At 42.7% G+C, this 22288-nt stretch overlaps 1 protein-coding gene across 1 annotated transcript in view; it reads left to right on the plus strand.

Moving 5' to 3' along the window:
* Positions 1-2774: 2774 nt before the first annotated feature.
* znrf1 (zinc and ring finger 1) overlaps positions 2775-22288 on the plus strand; it is a 52551-nt gene continuing 33037 nt past the window's right edge. The window contains exon 1 of the mRNA XM_078256186.1: positions 2775-3846. Within this exon, the coding sequence (XP_078112312.1) occupies positions 3453-3846 (394 nt within the window). The 5' untranslated portion in view covers positions 2775-3452. The remainder of the gene's footprint in view (positions 3847-22288) is intronic.

Raw genomic sequence — 22288 nt, forward strand, 5'->3', positions numbered from 1 at the left:
CGTCACATGCAGCGGGGTTTGTGTTTCCTGTAACGTTTGTTTCAGAGCAGCAGAGAGAAGAGCAGACATATCAGTGACACCAGATTTTCGTCTGTATGCAAACGTCAATATGGAATGGATTCATCTGCGTTAATTTTTTTTTAACGCGTTATTTTTTTCTCAGATTAATTAATCGAAATTAACGCGTTATTTTGACAGACCTAGTTATTATATAAATTGCACTTGGGAATTTAACTTTTTGGTTCTAGAAAGAATGTACACATTGAAGCGAGATGAACAACTGAGAATCTCATCTTTTTAGATAAAACCAATGTTGACAACGTTTTCCTTTTGAGGACATCATTGGAAGTTGGAAAATATGGTTAAAATTGCAATAATATAGTATTGTCACAAAGGTTTCCTGGTACGGTATCGTGGGGCCTCCTGTGATTCCCAGCCCTACACTTCTTACAGAAGACATTTTGTTGTAGGAAAAGCCCAGGTTTTACTAATAACACCAACGATGGCTCCGTTGTAGTGGTAAAAAAGTTAATACACAGATACAAATATATAATGTAGACAGTACAACAAGGGTACAAAAGAGACAAGACCATAAAAATAATTGCAGTTACATTTTATGATGCCAGAGTGTTTTGTGCATCATATAATCATGTAATAACTTAAAAGATCTTAATGGCATTTTGTTTTTAATATCAAAATGGTGCTATATTACTGAAATTTATTAATAAAGTGCAGAAACATTGGCTTGCTTCCTGGCTTTTTTTTTCTTATGAAAATGGGATTTTCTAAAAACTAATATAGTTGTCATTTAGTTTAAATCTTATCTTGACTAACGTACTAATACTACTCATACAGCATCACAGCAGTGAGCCAGCCTGCCGGTACTGGATCCGGAAATCAAAGCAGTCACCATTTCATTATTTACACCTGTGCTTTTAAAAAGCATGAAACTGTCCCAGTATTTAAATGTCAAAGAAATTACAAAAATAGATTTAAAAAATTACATGAAAACCCTGTAACTGTTGTAAAACTTCCAATTTTTTTAAGAAAATGAATTTGTTTTCACATAAAAATGCTGCATTTGCAAATATATCTTAATTTCACAAGTATTTATCTTTTCTTTCATTATCTTTTTAATAGTTTAACCTGTTAATTCAAGTTTAATACAGTGACTACATTTCTTAAATTAGATCAAAACATTATTTTGTACATGTGTAAATATTAAAAAGCCAAAAAATACCTTTTTACATTTTTTACAATTATGGAAAATTACTTAGAACCATTTGAGTTGATTTTGTGTGTGTGTGTGTGTGTGTGTGTGTGTGTGTGTGTGTGTGTGTGTGTGTGTGTGTGTGTTTGAATGCCTGATGAGCAGAGAAGGGACCATTTATAGGCCTGCTGTCTTTATAGCAAGATAAACACCTATTGCATTAAGTACTTTACCATAGTTTACCTTTTTGGGTAACGAGGCCAAGACCATACAAGACTGTGTGTGTGTTATTGTGAAGAAACAAAGAGCCAAAAACTGCCTGATTACACAACACACACACACACACACACACACACACTCACAAACTCAGGATTAGACCAAATAATCCTGAACAAAACGTGAGCCAGTAATCCCAATAATTTAGCATATGGTGGAAAAATCTGTGCATAATTTGGTAATGACAACAATATGCTGTCTGAAGGCCTAACAGTGTGGGAGATTAAAGGAGGATCATGGGAAATTGGAAAAGACAAGGTAGCTGTATTTCCTCAAGTAACAGATGAATTCTCGATAAGCTCATGGAGGGGATTCCCTTGCCCTTTAGATATGTCAAATGTTCAAACCTTAAGGATATAGTAAACTACATGTGGACGTGTTTAAAAGTAGCCTAATACAAAATCAGATTGGAAAAACACGACTTGAGTGTTACATTTGCTCATTATCTTCCTGGGATTTTTAGATATAGCCTAACCCAACTTCTCCTGATATGTTTGATTGTCTTTGCTCTTAATCACAAATTATGGTAAACAAAATGCAATTTAAGATCAGTTTGGGCTATAACTACCTGGTGCCCCCTGCCATTCCTTGTCACATCCTGATTCTAAAGGCTTTAAGGCAGGGATCTGCAACAGCGGCTGCGGGACCCCTAAGGGGTCCTCAGAGTCAATGCAGGGGGGCCTCCAAAAAATTGATAATTTTTGAAAGTTTTTTCAAATTTTAAAAAGTCTTAACATGAATCCAACATATTATTAGCAAATATAGCCTAAATCCCCATTGCTAACTGGCCCATAATCGAGGTAGTCACTAAGGCCATTCACAGATGTGTGCCACATCTATGTATGTATGTATCTCTGTATGTTAAACATTAAAACAGGATTTATAAAATCAAGTATTAGGCTATTTGAATAGCTTTGTATTCTATGCAAAAAAAGGAATGTATAAAGACTTTAGGCCGCCCTACAAGTTAGGCTACTGTAGGCCCAATTTAATATGCAACTTCATTTTATAAAATATATGTAGTAAGGGATCCCTGCTCCATCTCTCTTTCAGTTAAGGGGTCCTTGGCTGAAAACACGTTGAAGACCCCTGCTTTAAGGCATAGCCTACACTGCAGATAATTTCCAAGCCCATTCCCCTTGATTAGGAATTAAAGCAAAGTGTATTATCCTTCTCCCAATAGGCTACTGTCTCATGTCCTGTCTGTATTTATGATCCGGGCTTGCGCACTGAGCGCCTCCATTGTCTGGCCAGTAGCAGCAGCAGCAGCAGCAGCGGCGGAGCGGAGAGTAGGCTACAGAAGCGCCGATCTGAGAGCAGGGGAGCGGCTTCACTGTGACCCCGATCTCCGAGAAAATAAGCGACCTCTGGTTGGAGATCACCGGAACGGACAGACAGAGCGGAAGGCGACGTCATTTTTTTTCTACCCAAAGGCAGACCGTCGTTTTTGGCGGCTAGACAGACAGCAACAGTTGTCACGATGTCTGAGATCGGATGAGCCGAGAGCAGCGGAGTGCACATTGCGGCGCTGCTGTGATTCGGGCCAGGCGCGATAAACGTGTTGCTGCCGCGTCCCGCCTGCGATGATACAGCCGTGTTAATCACCTGGGACAGCGAGAGGGGAGTGTGGTGTAGCCTATATCAGTGTGTCATTCTGGGCTTACGGCGTCATTCAGCTCACCAGCCACCCCCCCGGTTGTGTCGAGGTTCTGTCTGCGGGTGAGGTGAATCCAGACGTCAGGGCGGGCTCATGTTCCGCTCATCAGCGAAACGGGCTGTTGCGTCTGCGGAGAGTCAAAGCTGACGAGCCGGCCAAGACACACGCAGAGGCAGGCAGGCCGAGAGACAGACAGGAGCGAGGGGAGGGGGGCGACAGCCTGTTTCGGCTCTCTCGACCCTTTGCGGATCGAGCCGAGCCCCCTCCTGTTTCCACCCAGAACCCCCACCCATTTGTCTCCTGCTTTGGATGGGGGGAAAGCAGAGCACGGCGGGGCGGCCCCGGGGTGCTTTTCCCGGTGTCTCTACGGATGACAGCGCGGTGCCACCCTCGGCCCACTTCGGCCACTACCGGCCGAGTGGCACCATGGGCCTGCGGAGCCGCTCGGTGAGCTCCGTAGCTGGGATGGGCATCGAGCACAGCCCCGCCGTGCCCTTCGGCTTCTACACCCCCAGAGGGACGGACTCGGATCGAGCCGGAGGAGGGTCAGGGGGCACTACCGCCGCCCCCCACGGTACGGGCTACCAGGACACTGGGGGCGGGGGGCACCACACGGACGGGGTGCTCTATCTGGGATCTCGGGGGTCGCTGGCTGACACCTTGCCCCTGCACATCGCACCCCGCTGGTTCAGCGCGCACAGCGGTAAGGGCGTTCTACTCTCTGCACACCAACACACACACACACACACACACACACACACACACACACACACACACACACACACACACACACACACACACTGACACCCATCAGGGAGAATTTGAGTGACACTGAAGGATTAACCATCAAATAAAGCCTGCATTCCTCCATCCACTCCTACACCTACAATCATGCACACATTGTTTACCTGCAGGTAGGAATGACACCAATTCAGTGCCATTACATTTCATTGCTATGAAGGAAAGTCAGCTCTGCCTGAGGATGCTGAAAATGCATCTTTAGGCTTAAAAAGAACAAGCTTACCTGTGTGTAAAACATATGTTTCCCTCTGGTTCTTCCGCTGTGTTGGCAGAGGTGGGTGTGCTGCACAGTAGCCTATACCAGCAGACATCATTGGGGACATTGGACAGAATTTTAACACTTCATATTTGATATTTTCTGCAGGACATTGTCTGAAATTAAATTCTTAATCTTCAGTTAAAAAATAAATAAATGTCAATACACTCATATTAAGGTGCTGTTAAGAGGTCATTTTATCAATTGAGGAAAAAATATTTTTGCTTTGCGTGTGTGTCTGGGAAACTGGATTTGGTGAACATAACATTGCAGGGTTCTCTCCGTCTTGACTGTCTGCATAGGTCATTCCTTGTTGTGTGAAATGACACTAATACGCCTGTTGCCAAATCTGGCTGAGTCAATTAGCCCGGCGATTAGAGAGGAGGAAGGGAGGGAGGGAGGAGAGACGGGAGAAGGAAGGAGGAAAAGAGACGGAGGGTAAGGCATGGAAGTAAAAAAGAAGAAGGGAGGGTGAGGATGGAGGGAAGGGTTGCGGAGGGGATCGTTTATGCTTATCATCGGCTTACCACTGCCTCCACAATGTTTCTGTGTGTGACTGAACCTGTCAGGCACATACACCTTCAGCTGTACACACACACACACACACACACACACACACACACACACGTATATGTATTTATACACACACGCACGCACGCACGCACACACACACACACACACACACACACACACACACACACACACACAGGTTTGTGGCACTATCTTTATGGGGACCCGTCATTGTATATAATGCATTCCCTAGCCCCTTATCCTAACCTTAACCATCACCACTAAATGCCTAACCTTAACCCTTACCCTCACCCTAACCAGAACCTCATTCTAACCCTAATCCTAAAACCAAGTCTTAACCCTCAAACAGCCCTTTAAAGTTGTGGGGTCCAGCATTTTGGCCCCACAAAACTGTCCGGACCCCACAAGTATACTGGACTCCCGGTTTTTGGACCCCACGAATATAGTTAAACAATAACACACACACACACACACACACACACACACACACACACACACACACACACACACACACACACACACACAAAGCCTGAACCACATGGCCACAGCTGGTTCCCTTCCAAATGCACATACAAAAACACAGAGCAATAAAGTCCTCAAGGAAGATTATAGACACTCTTTATTCTCTATCTCTGTCACCCACACTCACACACACACACACACACACACACACACACACACACACACACACACACACACACACACACACACACACACACACACACACACACACATACCCAGCAGGCTCAGCCGGGTCCCCAGGCTCTCATTACCAAAGCCCTGACCGGCTCAAAGAAGAATTGCAAGTTGGACGTCAACATCTCTGCTGTTTTTCTCTGCCTACATTGCCTAGCGACTCTGATGTGCTTTCATATCCGTGGGAGGAGATAACAGAGTCGGGGGGTTGAAAGAGAGGCCTTCAGAAAATTGTAAATAATCAGGAAACACCAAATGTTCATGAATAAATCACATTGTTTGACTCAAAGTAGCATTGTAGCTAAGTTAAAGTCTGGGTAAAGCAATATCAGTAATTACTTTTTAAACACATTATACATATTAGAAAACATGTGAAAAGACTGTAAACTGTGTAGTGCTGAGTTTCTCTGTGAAATCATGGTTCGGTGACACACTGGTTTCATCCTCAGCCAGTGCCAAGTGCTCCAGGCTTTGAAGCAAATTAAACATAGCAGCCAGACAGTGGAATTGCAACTCCCGGCCCGTCACATGATGCCCTCTGGCTCAAAATGACGTTTTCCCTTCCATGGCATAAGACACGTCTGCATAACAGTGGATCACTTTCTTTGAACGCCAAAACCCCCGCCAAATGATACATTTTAATATCAGAATTTGATCTATTCAGTCATTTGGAACGTCTAGAAGAGCCGCACGATTGAATCATTTAATCCCCAGTAAAGTTAGCTGAGCGCTAAACCGGAAGTAGCCGTCTCGGCTGGCAGGTATCTGTAGTGTGCCTGCTCTGTGGGCATATGCCGATCATCTGGATCATTTTTGGCTCCATGAAGGCTTCATGCGCCACTGAGCAACTCTCATAGGAATGAACGGGCTCCGCCTCAAAACGCTGTATCCATTTCTTATCTTGCATCCATGAACCCCTCCCCTACTGTATAAATTGGTTGCTCTTAAAGGGACTTTGCCACTTTTCATCCATTTCGACCTCTGCTCCGACTGCTTAGCTTGACATTTTATTTCACTTGTAACTCCAGCAGAAATGTTCCTCTCTCAGGGGTTTCTGGTGGTGAATGAGATCTCTCTGGAAACCTGGCTGCTGCAGGCTGGGTTTAGAACTACAATAGTGTTGTGTTAAAAAATGCTCTTTTATTTCAGGGACACCCCAGTGGGGTGCCGCTGCAAAGGGCTCCAGCAAGAAAACACATGCAGTATGTCAAAAAAAGTTCATCCTGGTTTAACTTCAGCTGGCGCTCAGAGCATTGTTACCCAGGAAGGCATTGTGTTGGACCATCCAGTAAGTTAAGGTATACAGATAAGGCAGAATAGCTAGTAGCAGGGAGCTTGTAGCATTGTGCTAATTATTCTGTTTACCTCGCAAGCATACAAAAGAAAGTGAAAATTCTTCCTGCTGTGACAATGTTCCAGAAATGTACAATCGTCCTGCCCCAAAGAAGAACAGACACTGTGCAGTAGGAGTTTAAAGGGTTTATGTGTACGCATCCCCAACTCTTGTTACTTGGTACTGGACGATTTCCTTAGCACCAAACTTTCTTTGGTTCAGTACACCCTATAAACCAAATAACAGGGTTGGGTAGTAATTACATGTAATCTGGATTACGTAATAAGATTACAAAAATCAAGTAACTATAATCAGCCCAGATTACATTAAAACATGTGTAATTACAGTTACATTGTTGAGGATTACCTGATTACATTTTATCATGCAAACAATGCAACGTTTTTATGATAGCCTGTTTTAATTTGACAAGCAGTTCATTCGTTTGTCCACTAGATGTCACTATCATCCAATTGCCTGTGTAGTTTCTTGACAAGAAAAAGGTTCATATCAAAACTCAAGAGGAGGAGCCGTTGACGTAGAAAGACAGACCAGTTTCAGTTGGGAAAACTGCGTTTACTAGTTGGCAATATCGCCACAACTTCGATTTAAAGGCAGTGGAAAATAATAATGTGTATGTTGTGTGCAAGTTGTGCAAACCAAAAGTGCAAGTGTTGTCAACGGCGCTAACATCTACTTCAAATCTGAAGAAACACTTGGAGGTAAGTTGAACGTTAACATTAACATTACAGGAACATGCTCGGCATCGTTCAAACATTGCTAGCTATCAGGTGGTCCAATGATGATAAACTAATGGTTTCCGTTATTTCACTATTTAGTGAAGGTTAAATTTGCATTTGCCACATCAGTATTGATCATGGTAGCGATGGTTAGGCTAAACGTTATGTTGACAGCCCATAATGTTATATTGGATTTTTTTAATGGATAATGGAAGGTGCATATTTATTGAAGTGATCTAAGAGTAATCCTAAAGTAATCACATTATGTTACATGTTTTGGGGAATCCAACTGATTACGTTACTGATTACAAAAATTGCCATGTAATTTGTAGTCAGTAATGGATTACATTTCAAAGTAATCTGACCCAACCCTGCTTAGCACACGGGGCACACAAGCTTTGAAGTGCAAACCTTTCGTAGAGGGTCAGCTGTTGTCCATTAGCTAAACCATGCTAGTCACATTAGCCCCTGGATGTATAACTTGTGTCGATATGGCTAATGAAAATGGGATATATCCATATATATATATATATATATATATGTATATATATCTCCTTTCCAGTATTGTGGGTACCAGTAAGCCACAGCAACATGAGATAATTTGTGGTTTGGATAAAAACTGTGTTTCATCCTTGCCCCTGTTTTGGTTGCTTTGTAGTCTGGACGGGCATAAACGGAGACCTTTGGAAACGACGATGCACGTCAGTCAGTCTTATCGGTTAGGTAGGCTTACGTACCTTTCAGTAAGAGTTCCACCTCGTTCTCGCTCCAACCTAATAAACCCCTGCTCTTACTTTTTGCCTTTCTCCAAAATAGTCTCTGTATTTTCAATGTATATATATATCCATGATTTTCAACCGCAAAGTGACATCAGACAATTTTCATTTTTTTTTATCCTTTATTTATCCAGGTAAGTCGATTGAGAACAACTTCTCATTTGCAACGACGACCTGTCACATTCACACAGTTCCACATTCATACTGGAAGCTGCCCAGTACAACCACAGTCTGATCTGCTGGCCACTGAGCAGCTCCACTGGAGCCGTTGGGGTTAAGGGCCTTGCTCAAGGGCACCTCAGTGGTGGTGATGAGGGAGGGACAAGCTGCTCTTTCCACACCCAGGTTTTATCCTGTTTGTCTGGGGATTGAACTGACGACCTCCCGGTCACACACTCGCTTCTTTAACCTTTAGGCCACAATCTGCTTCCTGTTTACACTGCACCGGCACACGCATGCCCAGTGTATGCGTATGATCATGTGAAATGTGTTGTCGGACGGACGGAGGTTAGTTCGGCTACTGGAGATAAAAAAAACAACAAACTTGGTAGTGTGGATGTAGCCTTAGATTCTCACATTCACAAAGTAGTTGCTGTTGATATAGGGAGGGATTGTTATTGACATAGTTACCCACCACAATACACACACACACACACACACACACACACACACACACACACACACACACACACACACACACACACACACACACACACATGCCATTCTTAAATGGATTCTCAGAAGACACTCATCGCTGTACTGAAAACACTTCTGTCTCTCTGCTCTGTAAAATGGCTGTTAATCAGTCAGGCCACAGGTGCCTCTCCCCCTGTTTGCCCTTGGGAGGTGTGTGTGTGTGTGTGTGTGTGTTTATGAACAAGGGACAAAGAGGGAGGGGGAAGAAGGACAAAGAAGACTCAAAATCATCGTCACAAGAGAGACAGATTGTCACTTTGAAATTCAAGACAAAGGTTGGTGGTGATGCAGAAGAGAGTGTGTGTGTGTGTGTGTGTGTGTGTTGATGAACATATATTCAGATGTTAGGAGATGTGTTTACTAGGCTAATATTAATCACGACACAGACCAGTAAAAGCCTTGCAATTGCATTTGTAATGTAGCCTTATGCACTCTCTCCTTAAGATTGCATCCTTGCATCCTCTTGCACGCACACACACACACACACGCGCTGCAGTCAAGGTGTCTTCGTCCCATCCATCTTTTGTCTGTTGCAGGTAGAGGGGGTGCGTCACAGTAAATGGCTGCTGCCTGATTCAGGAACATGAATGGGTTTGAAGAGTTCATTCATGTTTTTACAACATCTCACTATATGTCTGCTGACAGTACATATGGCTGCTTGTGAATCAGACCTCACAGGGAGGAAGTGTAGTTTAGTGTTGTGTCTGCGATTGATAGTGGATATCCAGTAATAAGCACCATAGCTGTGATTCATGAATTGATTCAAAAAATGTTGCGGTGCAATTCGGCCAAACTAAAAGTTGGGGATAATTTAACTTTTAGCAGTGAAGTGCAACCAGAGAATACCTGCAGCCAGAGTCCTGTGACTCCTGTGACATGTCGGCCTGTACCGGTAATTATTACACCGCTGCTTGGTGTGTTTTCGGCGTTAAGTTGCTAGACGCTCCACTGTGTGAACTGTGTGAACTGTGTTCACCAGCTAGTTGCCAACTTTGTTTGTCTGTCTGCGGGTTGGTTGCTGGGCAGGTAGCGTACAGTGGGTTTTACATTGGGTTCTGAACAGTGGTTGAATGTAACTAAGTACATTTACTTAAGTACTGTACTGCGGCGGCCGTGGCTCAGGTGGTAGAACTTTCGCCTCCCATCGGAGTGTAACTGTGTGTGATTGTCTATCTGATGAGCAGGTGGCACCTTGTACGCCAGCCTCGACCACAGTGTATGAATGGTTCCTGTACTATGTAAAAGTGCTTTGAGTAGTTGTTAAGACTAGAAAAGCACTACATAAATACAGGCCTACAAGTCCAGCTCAAATGATAAGACCATTGAACTCTTAGTAGATTGACAAAACAGTTTTGATCGTCCATTTTCCCAAATGTGAGGATTTTTCTGCATTGAGTACTTCTACTTTGACATTTTCCTGATTACACTTACATACTTTTACTTACAGTAAGTAACATTTTTAATGTGTAACTTTTTCTTGTAACAGAATACAGTACTGTATTTTTACAGTGTGAAGAGAAGTACTTTTACTTGAGTAAAGGATCTGAATACTTCTTCCACCACTGGTTCCGAAAACACATTGATGAGGTTAATGAGAGTGAAGATTGAAGGCCTGAATGAACTGTATGCACAGGGACTATTTTACTACATTTCATACATTAATATAAAAAGAAAATTCTGAGTGCAGCTTTCAGTCTGGAAATGGTTTCCGAGCATCCAAAGTGAATTATTAAAACTATTTTAAAAAGAAAATCTAACTACCTAGCATTTTCCTCAATATTGTTTAGAACCTAGGAGGTTAGTTTAGGAGAAATTGATGTTTCCAGAACAGAGAAAACAGTGAGTGTGAGTGCCAAACAGCTATTGAGCCATGCCAGTATGAGCAAAGCCACGTTTGTTGGCTTAAAGTACTATATTGATTGACCAGAGTGCATGTATCTTTGACAAATCAGTGCTTGGCTGAAACTATGTGTAGGGGTGTACAACTCATACTTAATACAAAAGTTCTAGAATTATAAAGAAATGAAGGAAAAGAATCCAAAACCTTGTTTCATAACATTATCTTTTTGCTCTTCTTTGGTCTTTTGTGCTAAAGATTTTGTAATTCTTAATTGCTTTGATTGGTCCCAATTGTTCACATCTGCTGTTGGTGAGAAGTATGAAGACCTGGACAGTTTGAGGAGAGAGAGAGAGAGAGAGAGAGAGAGAGAGAGAGAGAGAGACAGAGAGAGAGAAAGAGAGAGAGAGAGAGAGAGAGAGAGAGAGAGAGAGAGAGAGAGAGAGAGAGAGAGAGAGAGAGAGAGAGAGAGAGAGAGACAGAGAGAGAGAGAGACAGAGAGAGAGAGAGGAGACAGAGAGAGAGAGAGAGAGAGAGAGAGAGAGAGAGACAGAGAGAGAGAGAGAGAGAGAGAGAGAGAGAGACAGAGACAGAGAGAGAGAGAGAGACAGAGAGACAGAGACAGAGAGAGAGAGAGAGAGAGAGAGAGACAGAGAGACAGAGACAGAGAGAGAGAGAGAGACAGAGAGAGAGAGAGAGAGAGAGACAGAGAGAGAGAGAGAGAGAGAGAGAGAGATAATAGAATAAATCTGGTGTCACTGTGATGTAACTGAAGGACGAAGCATGGAGACAGACAGCATGTGAAGGGGAATCAACTTTATTTTTTAATAAAGCCAACTAAACTTATTCAGCCAGTGATTCTCCATCAGGGGTACATGTACTCCTGCACATACAGTATGTGAAAAGATTGTGGAATAGCTCAACTACAGATTATATGATCTGATTTTAAAATATTTATCCACATGATGTTTAGGAGAAATATAAAGTGATGCTGTGTGAATACTAGCAGTCTACTGGAAACCCCAATATGGCCTATATGAATCCCAGCAATGCTGATTCCTATGAACCTTTTATGATTGAAATGTCATCTATAGGTCTAGCAGATGAGATTACGCTTAGTTGCTAAGAGTTGCATTTTGGGCAATTTAAGTAGTTAGCATAATAAGCAGGTTAAGGGTAGACACTGCCGGCGAATAGGGTTGACATTTTACCTAATAGATATCACCGTGAAACCTACTTTGATTACTTTCATTAAGGCAATTATTTGTTGTATTACATGTTTTCTTAAATGTTGTGTTTAAATATGCAAAGGAGGCATTATCTTATTCAATATATGCTATTGTATCTCTCTCTCTTGTGTTCTATAGATAGTGAGCAGAGAAGTTTAAATAGTTACCAAGTGGATACACACTTGGAATAATTAGCTTAAAGTAATGGATGCATGGTTTAAATAGTTTGCTTAAAGTAATGGATAATGAGTTGAAATAGTTACGTTTAAAATTGATAAATGGTTGAAACGTCCGGCCTCTGCTACGGACCAAAGTGACATTGAAATCCCAATTGTACGAAAAAGGTATTGCAACAGACCTTTTTATAGAAAGAATATTATTAAAATCAATTAATTTCAACATATTTGGAACATGGTTAGTGGTGTCAATAAAGGGGTACTGGGGCTCATCTGATAGGGCTTCGGAGGTACGTCTGGGAGCCACTGGTATGGATCATGCTGACAGTATCACACAGGTGTAGTGTATAAAGTCAAGGTGACACCATAGAGGTTTGCTGAAAACTGTTGGCTGGTTGGTTTATGTACAAAAACCATAGCAACGCACAGAGTTGACCATAAGCCGTAAACAGGCAAGAGGCCGTAAACTGTCACAAACTAAAACCCTGATTGAGACGCACATTCCGAATGTGCTGATACATGTCCAAAGAATCGTTGTAAAACCTGAATATCTCACATATCTTAATCAGAACACGCTAAATTTGGAAAAAGGCCTAAACCCCATTTTTAACCCTAACTAAGTTTTAGCCTGCACGTCAAAAAACTGACCAAGGGGTCCTGACCAAGCATGAATTATTTGACGAGTTGCAAATGAGAATGTGTTGGAAAGACAGACAGACTGATAGAGGATTGTAACACATTTTTCGTCCCATCACGTTGAAAAGCGACGCTGGGTCAGGTACCTTTGGCATTTGTTATTGACGCAAAAAGTCTCCTTTAGTGTCATATTTAGAAGCCCTTGGTCGGGACCCTTGGCATCACTTTTTGACCTTCTCGGGACTAGCTTCTAGCCCTTTGACGTCATATTTAGATACGCTTGGTGGGAGCTACTGGCGTCACTTTTGGACGCTCTGGGTCGGGATGTACGTTTAACTGACATGCGGCACAAGCATGGGAGAGTTAGGTTTAGGGGAAGATTGTGCGTTCGATACAGAGACTAAAGGGGAATTTATGTATCAATAACCGACGCTGAGAGCCACTGACCAAGCGTCAGTATTTTACGAGTTGGGAGTGAGAACGGGTTCGATAGAGGCACAGACAGGTTAGAGCCTCCCCCAAGACAACAAAACAACTTTACTGCAGAACCCAGTGCTCTAGCAAGCATTTGATCATTATATCCATCAGTCAACCACAGTCATCCCTCAGACCAGTGGGCCTCCCCTCCACCCTCCTGCCTCTTTATTGACAAGACCTGTCAATGCAGCATCAATGCAGCATTCACACTCTTTCTGACCAACACGTTTAGTCCCTGCCCACCTTGGCTGCGAACTCCCCAGTGGTGCTTTTTAAGTGAAAAGCATTTTTAACGCTTAGTTACATTTCAATAGTATAGATCAGAGAAGAATAGAACTTGATGCAACTACTGTACATAGAGGCCTTTGCAGATGAAAAATCACACATCTCCCAGCAGCACAACTGGTGCCATCACGCAGCTCCATTTGCAACGTGCTTCAACAGTATTCCTGGGTCAATTCACAAATCAATTGTTCATTAACAATACTTTTAAGTGGACGAGTTGTATAAGTTCATCGCTGGACCTCAATCAGATTTTCAGATCAGATAATACTCCATGGTTGGACTGCAACTTAACACATTTGAAACAATAAAGCAAGTACTCAGGACACAGACTATTGCTTAACACTAAAGAAAGGCACACAATAACACTAACTAACTAACTGACAGAGGCAGTGGTAGACCAGCAACTCCAGTTTTCTACAAGGTAAAAAAACAGTTTTTGTCAATGGAGTCTGGTGGCTTTGAAGAGAGCATAACAGCTTTAGTTCCCCCGTTGTAACAGGTCATTAAAAATGTATTTTGTGGTGCTAAAAATGTAGAAAACCATTCAGTAACGGTCTGAATCCATGTACCCATTACGCTGGGTAATTGGATATACTTGTTAGATAGATTGATCCAGACAGATATCTCCAAAATTTGGCTGTATGTCCTACTTGTAATGATGCAGCCATGCGATGAGCGGGCATAACGAAAAACATCTCCCAGAATGATTAAAGGGCTGCGGCCAGAAATAACTCTTCCTTGCTGCTGCTCGGCCTGTGCTGGCATCATCACGTTTAGGATTTGGAGCGATGAAATAAAAAGAGCCTTCCTACCAGATACATATTATTATTTATTAATGTGTACAGAGACGTTCTCTATCGCAGTGGTTCCCAAAGTAGGGTCACAGGGACCCCCAGGAGTCCTTAAGGGGGTCCTGAGCACAAAGGGAAATCCTTTATTTTCACTATAATTCCATCCATAAGTAACACAATGACAGCATGTATGACTATATTGGTCATGTGTTTTATACACCTGTAATAAAACATCTAAAAGCAAGATTTTATCAGATGGGGGACCCTGGTAAGAAAAATGTTATCGAATGGGGCTCCATGGTCTAATTTGTGTCAGTTTAGGGCTCTTTGATGTGAAAAAGTTTGGGAACCACTGCTCTAACATATCAGGCAGTTCTCAGGAACCATTTGTACATATACAGTCATGTGAACCATACCTAGAGGTTGGCATGGGGTACTTTCCATAAAATCATCTCTCAATGCAAATCAAATCAGCTATTAGACTAACTGAAATACAACCATGCCAATCTCTAGGTATGGTGAAGAGTATGTGATGATGGGGGGGGCTATTTTAATTCCAAAGGCCAAGGGAACTTTATCAGGATCATAGTATCCTGGATCCATGAAATAACTGGCCTTTCAAAATAAAAGTCTGCCTGCCTCTATGGGAATCTAACATAGGGGTGTACTGACTTATGCCCCCTGTATTTTAAGGAAGAACATTTATTTATTTACGATACATTATTCATTCACAAAGGAAATTGGTGTCCTTAAAGATTGGATTTTTCCTCATTTTTTTAATTAAGGCATTAAGATCAATTTCCTAAAGATGATTTTTTTATTCCTCTTTTTAGTCCACTTTAGCATGGGTGTCCTAATTTTTTCACATGACTGTAGCTACGAAAAGGTTATGCACTGTAATTCATATGTATTCCACGTATTCATTACTGTGTGCATCAGATTGACAGTGTCTGTATAAGAGAGTGTAGGGAGGAGGCCGGGGTGGACGATTGGGTCCTAAAACAGAGGGCTTTCAAACGGGGGTTGCGGAGCAGAGTTTGTCTCCTGGAAGACGTTAAGGGGAAAACGCAAGACTTTCACCCAGAAAACGGGTGTTCTACTTAAGGGGACCGGTGTTTTAACCAAACCACAATCTTTTTTCTAATCTTAACTAGTCGTTTTGGTGCCTAAAACTTCACTGTCGTCACCTTATGTCGGCCACTTGACATTGACTGCAACGCCCTCACGGTGCTCTGACCCGATTCTCAGTGACCTTTTCTCGGCTAAACTAACTGTAATGACTGCTAAACTTAACTGTCCCTTGACCGGCCGGCGGTCACCGTCATTTCGTACGATATCATACCAATCCGTTCATGAGAATGTGTTGAACATATACTGTACATGGGGTCGAGGCTGAAAATCAGTTAAGTGCTTCTTTAGGCATAGAAATAAATGAGCACAGTTCCTCCCACTCATACACTGCAGCAGCACACACACAAGCAAATAAAGACGTCGCTGATGCATAACGTACGTGGGACACACAGGGACACAGGCACACACAGGAACAATTAGAGCCACTGCTGTCCATGCAGTCGGGTGTTGTGGCTGGATTTCACGGCCAAACACAGGGATTAGGGGAACATCTGTGCCGCTGAACTGGTTGTGGGATTCGAGAATATAGGTCAGCACTGCAATTTATTTCTGTTTCCTCTCTCTCTCTCTCTGTCTCTCTCTCACACACACACACACACACACACACACACACACACACACACACACCCTCTCCTCTTATCTCCCTGTCAACTGAGCGCAGTGCCCTCACAGAGGAGGCATATGAGGGCACACACATATACATTCTGCATACATACAAGGGCAGAATGAGATGACGGGGAATGAAGGCGAGACTGCGAGCAAGGTTTGGAGTTGTTACTGTGACAACCACATAGCCGCCTATCACTGCTGTTTTTCTAGACATGCGCGAGGCCATGTGTGCACGGTGTTACGCTGTCATGCACACACACACACACTTCACCTTTGCAAATGTCGCCTTTACTTCACTATTGCCTCCCTGGCTGACTTTCGCCACAGAAGAAGAAGACAGACAGTCTGGAAGAGAGTATCTTATTGATACGTTCACTTTTTGGACCCGCAAGCAGTCCAGACAGTCATTGTGTGGCTGCATGTCAGCACCATATATACAGTAATTGTGATGGGCTGAACAATAATGAGCAGCGAGGGCTCCTGCGGTTGCTGTGGCACTTGGTGGGCACGGCAACTGTTGCTATGGACAGCGCCTAAATGTCGTCACGGCAAAGCAAAGATAAACCTCTGACTTGGGCAGCGAGCGGAGCAGGGACAGGTAGCAGCATTCACACAGGCTGTCAATCTGATTTATCTATATGTATTGTTACAGTGATAGTTACAGGAAAATAGCCCAGTAAAGCCTTATGCAATGTCAGATATCAGCAGTTCAATTCGCCACAATGACTACGTTTACATGCACATATTGCGTTTTTTGCCCTTATTCCGGAAAACATGATATTCCCACTAAGCTGTTTACATGGCTAATGAAAGAGAATATTCCACTAATATTCCCGTTTACATGTAGCCGTGCAAAATACAATTTTTTCAAAGTTGGTCTGCGGTGGTGGACTTGTTGGACCGTGTGAACACAGCGTCCCTCTTTCATTCCTTCAACCAGCTTCTTGAAAAGGTCATCGTAGCGATGTGTGTGCATATCCAAAAACCACACAGCCACACTGTCATAAAATGGAATTTGATACCATGTGCATATTGTGCATTATGTCAGATGTTTGATAAGATGTGGTGGTGCAGTTCTCAAAACAACCTACCATCACCTCTAAAGCTCACTGATTAACACGTTATCTCTCGGCTTTTGTACTGATTACACAAACAACACATAATGTGTTAATTAGTCAGCTTCAGAGGAGCTCTCAGTCTTTGTGCTATATGGAAGAAAAAAAACAATAGGCTATGAAAAGCATATGCAAATATGGAGGACCCCAGTGTATATCTACTGAATATCACTTATTATTCATTGGCTGCTGGCTCCAGTGACATGTTTGGCATACAGACATGAGAGTGGCATCGATCTTCTCATCTAACATGAGAAGAAAGCAAATAATGCCGACCTAACACCAAAAGACTTTTCAAGGGATTCCACTGTCGCAGACTAATTTCCAATTTCGGAATGATAGTCTTGGTACTGAAGTTAAATGTGAACATTGTCAACAACCAATGGGTGCGCTCCTTCCAGCACCAAACAGGAAACAGCAAACGGCTAGAGCTGGTGGTGTTTATGGTTGCTATGGATCCTCACCAAGCTAAACGCTAAAGAGGGAAAGTTGCAGATTTTCAACCCTTCTGAAGCCAGTCATCCAACAGGAGTTTTACCGCCAGGTAAACACAGACCTCAGGGTACTGGAGACATTCATCTACATGTACGGCAGAACAGAAAATCTGCTGACTTTACCTTAAGTTACCAGCTAACACTAGCTGTAGCTAGCTAGCTTGGTTACATTTTCAAAACAAAACTAGTTGTAGTCTTGCAATCTTTGACCCTCCAAGATCCCCAGTCTTTACATGTTATGAATAGATGTGAGATGCTGTCCAACTTCAGTCTTAAGGCTTCTAGTGTACGGTAGGCATAAGTGTGTTTTCCAAAATGTTGCACTATTCCTTAAAGTGGTTTTGATTACACCTTGGGTTCTGGGGATTCTGAAGAACATTTTTAGATTAAACGATTTATCAATGAATTGCTAATATAATTCACAGATTAATTGATTATATAGTTGGAGCCCCAGTTGAAGCATTGCTTATCTTTAACGAATGACTGTCGAGGGAACAACATGGCGTGTGTGTGATGCTGCACTGTGGTTGTTGTTCACACTGAGTTGTGTTCACAGTGCTGTTTACTGATCCCTGTCAGGCCCACTGTGTTCTCTGGAGAGACGGCCTCTGAGGGGCTGATAAGCATTCGGGGCAAACATCCTAATTTAACCCCTGGTGACGCTGTATCGTACAGACCCAAAGCACAAGACACACTGTCTTCAAGCTGTGGACTGAAAAGCGAAGCCAAGGCAGATGCTTCTTAAACCGGCATTCTCTCTAACTTCCAGCAGAGGGCGACTCCACTGGCTCCAAAAAGAAGTCTGTTTCTATAGAAGTCTATGAGAAAATGAGCCTACTTCGCACTTGATGTATCATCATTTTCATGAGTGTATGGCCTTGATCGTCAGTTTCAAGTCTTCTGTAATACAGCATGACGTTCATCTAGTAAATTATGCTCCCATTTATTTTAAAATTGACGATAAAGCAGGGGATGCTTTAGGACCTCTCAATTAGGACAGAGGCTTAGCAATGCTAACCATGCTAACACTATGTACATTAAAATCGCCGTGAACTTTGGTGTTTGGGTGTTGTCCGTGTTTTCATCTTAAACTTTGATCCCCTCACTGTAGGTTTTCACTTCATCAAAGTTAATTGGAACATTTTGGTCACCTAAAAATGCCTTGTTCAGCATTTGGTAGCACCTTGTCAACCAAAGCTAGCTAGCGATAGTGTTAGCTGGTAACTTAACGGAAAGTCTGCAGATTTTCTGTACTGCCATACCAGCAGATGAACGGCTCCAGTATCCAGAGGTCAGCATTTAGCCGCCAGCAACATTCCGCTGGATGACTTGCGTCAGAAGGGTTACAATTTAGCATTTAGCTTAGTGTAGCGCCATTGAAACCATAGAAACAGATTGGCCATGTCATCCTCCCCAGCTCCACCCTTTTGTCCAAATATGGTCACTTCTGGCTCCAAAATACCAAGATGGCGACGACCAAAATGCTAACTCCTGGCCTCCAAACGGCAGTCCACAAACCAACGGATGGCGTCACAGATGCTATGTGCATTATTTTTACAGTCTATGGTATAATTATAGATTTCTCTGTCTCTTTCACTCCCAGCTCACCTCTCTCCACCCTCACTGTCTCACCTCCATCTAAGGTCACATTACCTCTCTGTGAGACAAATAAAACAATGGACATGTTTCTCACTTCTCTGTCCCTGTAAGCTCTCTTCTCTCCACACCCCCAACATCCCTCCTCTGTCTTTCCATCTCTCTCTCTCTCTGTCTATTTTTCTCCTTCTCTTGTTCTGTCCTGTTCCCATGGAAACTGCTGGTCTTTCGGGGAAGGTAAGGAGACTTTGTTGAAGAGAGTTGTGTTAGCTGTAAGTTGTGATGTAATCGAGCCAACAGTTTCCAGGGCTGCCGTTTATGGTCATGACAGTGGTAGGCTGCTTACGATCAGGCTTCCTCCTGTCTGACTGTGGTACTGTGTGCTTGTTTATGAGATGTATAATACAAATACTTCTGTCTCATCCAGTTATTAGGTATGCACAATATATTGGCAATCATAATCTGTATTTGCCCGGTGAGCAAAACTGGTCTGATGTCAACAACCAATAGTTTATTTATTAACAGAATCATGGACAGAATTGCAAATTGCAAATTTAAAAAAGCTATAGACAGATTCCACATGGCCTTAAGTCGGTGCTAAAAGCTAACTGGAGATTTGAAAATATGATTGTGTAAGTTTTCAACCGAGTCGTCTTACTGTACCTGTAATTTAAAAAGAAATCTTAAAAATACATTTAAATAATAATTCCCAGTGGCATAGGCCTGGTGCGGGAGACCCAGTGGGCCACCAGGCTTACAAAACACTGGAGGAAACACTGGTTGAGGGGGGAAGTGATGTGTTCGCAGTCCCTTGCCACCTGAGGTCTGCCTGTCAGGAAGTCAAGGATCCACAGGCACAGTGAGGCATTTAATCCCAGGTCCTTGAGCTTTGTGACGAGCCTGGAGGGCTTTCTTGGCCACAGGAATGATGGTGGACTTCTTGAAGCATGTGGGTATGACAGACTGAGCCAGTGACAGGTTATTATCTATTACCAGTCATTATTTCCCTTCATTCAAATTCTGAACACACACTGAATTTCCTTGAGAATATATTGTGTCTGGATAACCAAATATGAATGGAACCTAAAATTGAAACTTAAAGCTACATTGTGTAAGAATGTCTCCCATCTAGCAGTGAAATTGTATATGACAACCAACTGAATATTACTTTCTAGCCCTTCCTCCTACGGTGGCCAAACCCAAAATGATCTCTGAGTATCTCCATCGTTTACACGCAGCTGTTCTAGCCACTCCAATATTAACTTTGGTCTTGTTGCTTTGCCTGTCGCGTTGTTGTTTTAATTCTCTTTTTCTCTTCCCTGGCGAGTAATCTCCCCCTCGCATTCGTCACGGTGCCAATAGGTGTAAGAGGGCGAAATGTGGAGGTATGTCCCTCTTTGGCTAATGTCTTTTAAAGACGGAGGTATGTCCCTCTTTGGCTAATGTATTTTAAAGATGGAGGTATGTCCCTCTTTGGCTAATGTCTTTTAAAGACGGAGGTATGTCCCTCTTTGGCTAATGTATTTTAAAGACGGAGGTATGTCCCTCTTTGGCTAATGTCTTTTAAAGACGGAGGTATGTCCCTCTTTGGCTAATGTATTTTAAAGATGGAGTTATGTCCCTCTTTGGCTAATGTCTTTTAAAGATGGAGTTATGTCCCTCTTTGGCTAATGTATTTTAAAGACGGAGGTATGTCCCTCTTTGGCTAATGTATTTTAAAGATGGAGGTATGTCCCTCTTTGGCTAATGTATTTTAAAGACGGAGGCGCTACATGGCGGCCGTCATTCGAACGAGTCGCGCATATGTATTCTGAATGATTTTGAATGTCAGATTCTAGGCTTAAGAGAATACTTTGATTAGTTGGTGGAAGTAATTACACATGAATGAACATATATTTGTGAAAGAACAAAGAGGTTTTTGCTAAGAATCAACTCAAAATATTACACAATGTAGGTTTAAACATTGTTGAATCACATGAACTAAACATTACATGAATGCAGGTGATCACTTAAGATATGTGAAAGGTTACACCCACTGAGAAGAACTGAAAATGACTTACATCTATATCAAAATATTAGTTATTTTGGTATCTTGCAGTCTTTGTTCTGAGCAGCAGATCAATGATGTTAACCATTCTGACAGAATATATACTATATTTCTGTCACTTTTATATCTCGTACTGATATTGCTTGTCCTTTACTGGTCCCATTCATGCACTTTTCTTTTATGTCAACATCTGAAATTTTGTCATTTTGACAAAATAAGTGTCCCCTCCCATTCTTCCTTGTGCCTGGTTGGCTCTGCAGCGTGAAAAGCATTGAGACGATAGTTGCTCTCAGACTTCTGTAGTATTAATGGTGTCTTCTCTCTCCTCCTCTCTGATCTGTCTGCTTGACACCGCCTGCCCGGAGTGCCTCTGTGTGTTAAATCTCCGCCTTCAGTCTGCCATGCCACAGAGCTAAACCCCCAGAGTGGCTTTGTTGTGCATCTGCAGTAGAACCTCTGCCTTCAGCCTGTCTGCTGTAGAGCGGAATCTCTGCATGGCTCTGCGTGTGTGTGTGTATCTGCAGCTGAATCAGTTTCCAACTTCCCTGCCACAGAGCTAAAAATCTCCAGTGTCCCCAGTTCTGTCTTTCCCTGAATTAAAAGAAACATTGAGAAAGGCCCTCTGAGCTTGTGCTGAGCTGATAATGCCCTTAGCTTAGCTTAGCTTGACTTGAGTGACTTGGCACTGTGCATTTGGTAGATGCTAGATCACACCCGATACACGTGTCAAAGTCAACATAGTCTCGCATTGCCTGACCTTCCTAAACAGCGCTGTGGAGGAAGGTCTGGCTAGTCCACACAGCATTCCTGGATGGGAGAAAAACCTGCTCTGATTTATTGGCATTTCTTTAAACCAATCACAATCATCATGGGCGGCGCTGAGCGTTTGGAAACTC

The sequence above is a fragment of the Sander vitreus genome, chromosome 8 (assembly GCF_031162955.1).
Source record: "Sander vitreus isolate 19-12246 chromosome 8, sanVit1, whole genome shotgun sequence".
NCBI classification, from domain to species: domain Eukaryota; kingdom Metazoa; phylum Chordata; class Actinopteri; order Perciformes; family Percidae; genus Sander; species Sander vitreus.